The following is a 7,201-nucleotide window of genomic DNA, read 5'->3' as shown; positions in this document are numbered from 1 at the left end:
AGTTCACATAAATTGAAACGGAGGGAGTATTACATTTAACGGTTATTTTGGTATATACTACATTTTGTTAAGGGTATTTTTGGTAAGAAGAAAAGTCAAAACTACTTTTGTATCTTCCCAAAAACAGTTTTTTTTTCCCCAAAAAAGCTTGGCCAAACACCTTTAAGTTAAAAAAAAAAGTGTTTTTGGAAAAAAAAAAAAAAAAACACTTTTGGCCTTTAGGAAAAGCTTGGCCAAACAGGGGTAAGGTGAAGCCTCACCCCGCAAAAGGTTTAACCCGCCCCGCTTAGCATTTTTCTCTATTTTAAAGAGACTGTTAAGTCCGTCAGCGATGCTAGCCTGAAGAGAAAAATGGAACATCATTGCTCCGTTTGCAATGTAGAATCAAAGGGAAAAAGAGCATGACAAAAATGAAAGTATTTTTATTCATAACTGAGTTGATTGATAGAATCTAAATAAATACAGAATCCATCTAAAGAAGACCCTTAGGATCTTTGAATTTGACAAGGAAACTAAGGAACAAAAATTATACCACTCTAGCATCGTGCAGCCATGTTGTACAGCTCTATTCACATAACTCAGCAGACTATTTTAGAAGTCAGATGTAATCCCTAAAAGAATTTAACCGAGGGAGGTAACTTGAACCTTAATCTTTTCCACTTGCTCTTAGCCAAGGATGGATGCAAGCTTAGCACATGCTCTGGCATGAAATCATGCCTTGTAATAATACCCACAACAGGTACTCTCTGCAAACAAGAGAAGAACAATTTCTAAACGCAGTCAAAGAAGATGAATATACCTTCACTGGGAGAACAAATAAAAAACATGATCTACGAAATGTATTTGGCTCCAAGAAGTAACACTTGCATTATCAACATGGTGGATGAAATAGGAAGAGTAAATTAAGATTTAACATTTAGGCAACTGTTAAAACTTAATCCCATGAGAAGAGGATGTGAAGGTTGACGCAACCAAGAAACAAACAAGATGTAGAAAGAAACAAGAAAACTAGGAACTCAAAGATCATAAGTGTTTCATATCAAATACCTGAAAAAGCACAAGGTGTTGGTGAAGAATGCATTCATGAATGAATATAAACAGGAACCGAAGTCATAAATTAATGCACAGGCAGATACTTAAGGTTATGTTAATGTATCTTTTATTGACTGTTGAATTATATTTTAGGGACAAGATATAGCTTCCTAGAAGATCATCAAAAAAGAATTTGCAAGAGAAATGATGAGAAACAGTTCTTACCCCAGAAACCTTGGGTATTACCAGCAGATGCCTTAAACCAACTTCCCGGAAGAGCACAAGAGCCTTCGCCAAGGACATAGTCTCTACAACAGTGTAGGGTGAAGTGTTACAAAAAGGATGCAGATCTATAAACATATCCATCTCTTCATCTGTCAGTTGTATATTTTCCACTCTGTCTCCATGGTCTAAACCCTTCTTTGCAAAATCATCAGCTGAAAAGTGGTTAAAGGCATCGGATCCAGCAGGTACAGGATCTCGAATAAATGCTTTTTTCTTTAGCAATTCAACGAGATGTGCACGAAGTATCAAACCAAATAGAACTGGTGAATGGGAAAGCGGGGGCTCATCCACCACCGGGAAGCCATTATGTCCTGTAGTTTTGAGGACATGAACTATGTTGCCAACTTTCTCGATGCCACTGAAGAGCTGGAGTGGGCCTGTGACCACATCACAGACTGCCAGTTGTCTCAAATAAGGTTCAGCATGACATTCCAAGTAAGGGAAACCCTTCAACCTCATTATGAGATCATATATATTCCCATTAAATGTATCAGCTACAGTTTTGGATATAAGAAGAACTAGCATCATTAGAGGCAGCAAGAGGAGGTCATTAGTCAACTCTAGGATAATTACGCATAACGAAACTGTCATTCTCATAGAACCCCCAAGAAGGGCAGCTGAGCCTAAAACAGCAAACAGGCCATGGTTAAGAGTAGAGTGTGAACCAAACATCATCCCAATAAATCGACCATAAGCAGCACCTGTCACAATGACAGGCACAAAGAGACCTGCCGGTGCGACTATACCATAACTAAAGATGCTCAGGACAAAACAGGTGAAGAAGAAAATTAGCATCGAGAGATGGTGAAACTCAGCATCAGTATCCTTGCTGAAAAGGTTTTTGATTGCATCATCATTTGTGTTGAAAAATAGACTGGCAAGATCATTGTAGTGACCTGGAGGACATTGAAACTTCTTATAGTTACCATTCCGTCCAATTGTGGGGCAAGGTTCTGATGTATCTGAAGGGCAAGGGCGGCAAGACGCCAACCATGGTAATCCAAATAGAAGACAAGATGTGAAGATGGAGATTGCAAGAGCTAGAACTATTTTATAAGCAGATCCTCTCCTGAAGCCCAGAAACAAAAAGAAGCGACATAAATATTTTGAACTTTATCATGCCTTGAAGAAAAAAGAATATGAAAAGCTAAAAGTCAAAGCAAGATCATACTCGTTAATGCGGTTATAAATCCGCAGAACCCTATCCTGTAAAAAGTTGTATAAACTTCCGCATATGCCTCCAAAAACTGCTAGAAAAAGAACAGGAGGCACATCCCAGATGTGATATGCGCTATTAGCTGACGTGACATCGAACATTATGAGACCTCCTTTACCAAAGAGTCCACATTTGCCACTCAAACAAACATCAATCAAAGCCCGAAGCACAATTGCAACCACAGCCGTAGTGAAAAAGGCTCTCCACAAGAGAGCACTTCTCCACCTGCATCACAAAGGAAGTGCTTACAATGTCAAAAACAAAAGGGAATCAACACAGAAGTATGAGAAATATATTAATTCTCAACAAGCTCACTTCTCAAAAAATAATAGTATATACATATTAAATACTACGGCTACATTTCCTGATTGAAGATCTATATTTGAATCAAATCATTTAGATGTCAAAGCAATTAACATAATACTAGAAATACTAGCTCTTAAAAAAGAATCAACGCAGATGTTTGGTAATCAAACTTGGCTAATATCAGGTAATATACAGTTGCGTCAAGTAAAATCTGAGCATATTCAAATTCCCCTACAAGACCGCTTTCTATCACAGAGGAAGTAAATGCAGTGTGTTGGGTGCTGAGGTGTACTAGGGAGTCTTATGCATAGTTAAGGGGAAAAAATAGAAATTCAGATAAAACAAACAAATTTAAGGTATAATGATTAAGGCTTCTCTCTCTCATAATTGTCAATCTAGGAAATTTTGCAAGTCCATATCCTCTCCCACAGAGTCAACCTGAGAATTCCAAAGTCCATGCACGACATCTTGTGTTGAAGAGCTACAATAACTGCTTCAGGGTATTCCATCCTTTAGATATACATTATAACTTAAAAGAAAGAGTAAGCCACCAACTATAAGGCAATCCCAAAAAGCCCTATTTGTTGGATGCTGAAGTCAATTAAAATATCGACGTCATGCGTAATATCAACCATACAAAAGAGGGAAAATTTACTATAATCTTAGTAACACAAATATAGCGATAAGGACTATTATCTCCCAGAAACCTTTTGGTCTACCAAGAATCAGACAAAGCATGTACTTTTTTTTAAATATACCAAGATGCCATTTCTTCTAGAGCGAACAACAGACCACCAACAGGAGCTCGAAAAGCAGCAGCCATCCCAGCAGCTGATCCACATGTTACGAGATCTCGTCGATCTCTATCATTTTTAAAATACTTCAGCCATTTCCAATTCAATCCATACTTCTTTGAACCGCCTTGACCCATTAGTGCTGCAATGCAAGCACCTGTGTGAACCATGGGACCTGCTTTTCCAATTACAAGAGATCCTGATACGGCAGAAATGCTGCCAACAATCTGTTCATTAAAATTTCAAGTAAGAACATTTATAAAGCATAGGATGAGGAGGAAAAAATGTATGTATCGCTCAGGCTAAGCATGAACAGAATTCTCTTTCAAATAACAATCGCCTAGCTTCATCTGATGCCAGTGCTGGAAATTAACATCAAGGCCTAGATGTTTCTTAGGGAGCTCTAGATTTCACATTACAAAGAAGTTGCTTTGTGTCCAAACCAGTTGGTCTACTATCTAAACCTCGTAAAAACCTAAAACTTATCCAAAATCACTTAAGAGCATTCGTGAAAATATTATTTCCATAAACCAGAATCTATCTCGCCTTAAAAGTGCAAATAAAAGTAATGCCCTCCTCTCTGAGCTCACTTATGTAGTATGAAAGGCAAATCCACATATGAGATTAATTGATCAACCATGCAATTCTCATAATTCACAACTCATGCAATCATTCCCCAACACATAATCCACCACCAACCCAGAACTAAAACATTAGTAGATAAATGCAAAAACTGGATTATGAAAAAAAATAGGCATTCAAATGAAAAAGCAATTCAAGGTCACTTTACCTTGACAAACAAAGTTCTCAGAGAAAATATTGCTGGTGCATCTACACCATTCAAGTAAGCCTTAACTTCAGGTATACCTGAACCAGCAGCCTCTGGTGCGATAAAAGCGGTAATTAGGCTGGCAAATAATGTCAGTCCGAAATTGGAAGATGCAAATACAAGAAAAGCCGTTGTATACCTGTTCCGATATTACACAAGTCATTCACCTCAAAAAACATATTTATAAAAGAAAATCAAATATTTTCTATTTATAAATATAACAGAAATCATAAATATTCCACTCCACAAACTTAGAACACAGAACAGGGTTATTTCCCATATTCCACAGTTAAGTTACCCCAGAAACACATAAATGTATTTATGAACATCAAATTCCAGTCAGTAACTTAAAAGAACAACAGGGTTAATATCAGGCTTGTGTAAGCAATTTGTTATATTTTTGAAGTATAAGAACTTCAACTGAGATGAAATAGCAGCAGATATCAGTCATTGGCAGGGGAATATTGTATTATATCATTAAATAATCTCAACATACAATCAAAGCCATAGGTGGGTATTAAATGAAAAGTTATGAATGAAAGAGAAATTACCTTCTCGCTAGCATCATATTAGAGGTAACCACAAATTTCGTTCCAGCAATATTCTCAACAGCAAGATTGTTACAGAAACCAACAAGGCCGACAAGCAATCCAATAAAAAAGCACATCATCCATTTCATGAATACGTACTGCAATGTCTGAATCTTCTCTCGCCTCCTCCAATCTTGCTTGAAATAATCATTCTCTGAGATTCTTCAACCAGGAAATCATCATTATTAGGCTTCATTTATTTGCCAAACTGATCACAGAAAGGGAAAGAAAGAGGAAGCATTTCCACAAATAATAGAAAGAAACTGGAATTAAAAACAGTCTTTATTTTGGGGTCAATAAAGTGGGGTGAGAACCATTAGATTTCAGTCATTAGATTTCAGGTTCAAATCCCAATGGAGACAAAAACATTAGGTGATTTCTTCCAATTTTCCCAAACCTTAGTGGCAAGGGTTACCCGATACTTTTGTTGGTGGGAGATAGTAGGTATTGGGTAGAATTAGTCGAGGTGCACGGAAGCTGGCCTCGGCACTACCGACATAAAAAAAACAGTCTTTATTTTGCAAGCTCCAACTGTATCTTTTTTTATAAGGTAAAGTTTAATTAAAAAACAGTACCAAGATAGTACGTCAGCAAATACAAAAGGTAGGACTTGTTTTACATAACATAATCAGAGATTCTAACAAGTTAAGCATATCATTCAAATTCAAAGCTAAATTCCCTTCCATCCAATAGTACAAATTCTGCATACATCTATATTTAACGACAGAGGGCATCTCTTTTTTATCTTCAGAACATCTCCTATTTTTTTCAATCCATATAGTCCAGGCAATGCACAGAGGAATAGACATCCAAATCTTCTTGTGAAATCTGCCAGTATAATATGTCTTCCAACTGTATCTTCCTTACCATATCCAATTTTCTTTTTTGCTATACCAAACAAATCTTTGATGTAAATACTCTTAAAAATTTGGCTGAATACAATAATAATAAGTAAAAATATCAAAATTCTAATCCAAATTATTCCACTAAACTGCCAAAAGTCAAAGAATACAGATGAGTCTTAAGCTAATACATTGTCTTTTTATTTTCACCACAAATACATGGACTTGATAGAGTAAAAAAGTGATCTTTTTTTATGATAACCGAGAAGTTCCCCAGGGCCAGCGGCACATGATTCGAAACTCAGGCGACCACTTAAATACCAGGCTTTTGTCAGATTATGTGCTCTTACCACTAGACCACAACATTGGGCACAGAGTAAAGAGTGATCTTCCTTCTTCTTTTTTTTGTGAATTGTGGAATTGTTCTTTCCTATCTCTCATATTCTCTCAAACTCCTAGTTACATACCGAAACTCTAACCAATGAAGCATCGGATAATTACATACATCTCAAAATTTTCTAAGCATAGAACTATCGACCCCTAAAAAACTGAATTTTCCACAATATTGTCAGTATAACTGTAGATATAGACATAATTAGAATAGCTATTAATCACAAGTTATTTATTTACTGAAACAAAAAGGAGTACTAAAGCAACTTAAAATTCACGAATAACGGCACTCGAACGAACATATATACTTCGTGTATGCTAATGCAAATTACACACACATTACAACATACATACATACATATATAACCAGATACACACACACACACACACACACGGAGATAATTTAGTAATTTAGAAGAAGGAGACAGACTCGTAATCGAGGCTTTCGATTGGGCAGACATTGGAGCCGACGATGGCGACCTGAGAAGTGGTGTTGGATGCTGATCGACGGAGGCCGTTGAGCAGTAGTGGCTGAGTGAGGGACTCCTCGTCTGCCTCCGTCTCCGGCGCCGGCGCCGTTACCGGTAAACCATTGGGAGCTGGAGAGATGAGTAGGGACATGGGTAGGGGGTAGGGGGTAAGGGTAGGGGGTGGGTGGTTCAGGTAGTTGGTGCTTGATGGCAGTTACGGAAGAAGAAATGAAGTTGGGATTGTATATTTATTTCAGCTCCCAAAAAGACAAAGGATTTATATCTCCTAGTAGTGTTTGGACAATATTTAGTTAAATTGGAAAAATATTTATTTGAAACTTAATTATTTTCTTTAGAGGTTTATTACTCCTACAAATTAAAGGTGAATTTAGAATTTAAATGGGATGGCTTCACTTTTAAAGTTTTTAGAAGTAAATTAATTGTAAA

General features: G+C 36.9%; 1 protein-coding gene across 2 annotated transcripts; it reads right to left on the bottom strand.

The window, feature by feature from the left end:
* Positions 1–402: 402 nt before the first annotated feature.
* Positions 403–6,996, bottom strand: LOC104084525 (putative chloride channel-like protein CLC-g). 2 transcript variants are annotated; one of them, XM_009588409.4, is made up of 7 exons: positions 6,715–6,996; positions 5,014–5,214; positions 4,424–4,601; positions 3,598–3,860; positions 2,489–2,758; positions 1,258–2,386; positions 403–746 (listed from the first exon to the last, which is right to left on the bottom strand). In XM_009588409.4, exons 1-7 carry the CDS (start codon positions 6,903–6,905, stop codon positions 612–614), a joined length of 2,367 nt encoding a protein of 788 aa, XP_009586704.1. In that variant the 5' UTR covers positions 6,906–6,996; the 3' UTR covers positions 403–611. The 2 variants fall into 2 exon arrangements, with proteins under 2 accessions (XP_009586704.1, XP_009586705.1); XM_009588410.4 differs by having other exon boundaries at positions 5,014–5,206; positions 6,715–6,886.
* Positions 6,997–7,201: the final 205 nt, after the last annotated feature.

The sequence above is a fragment of the Nicotiana tomentosiformis genome, chromosome 11, assembly GCF_000390325.3.
Source record: "Nicotiana tomentosiformis chromosome 11, ASM39032v3, whole genome shotgun sequence".
NCBI classification, from domain to species: domain Eukaryota; kingdom Viridiplantae; phylum Streptophyta; class Magnoliopsida; order Solanales; family Solanaceae; genus Nicotiana; species Nicotiana tomentosiformis.
Note: the sequence above shows the minus strand (reverse complement) of the source record. Positions and strands in the feature narration are given on the sequence as shown.

Excerpts from the sequence above, each read along its gene's own strand:
- LOC104084525 (XM_009588409.4), bottom strand. The coding sequence starts at position 6,905 with ATGTCCCTACTCATCTCTCCAGCTCCCAATGGTTTACCGGTAACGGCG. Across the intron at positions 3,861-4,423 it reads TGAGAACTTTGTTTGTCAAG|ATTGTTGGCAGCATTTCTGC; the intron begins GTAAAGTGACCT and ends TTTAATGAACAG. Across the intron at positions 2,387-2,488 it reads ATTTATAACCGCATTAACGA|GAGAGGATCTGCTTATAAAA; the intron begins GTATGATCTTGC and ends TCTGGGCTTCAG.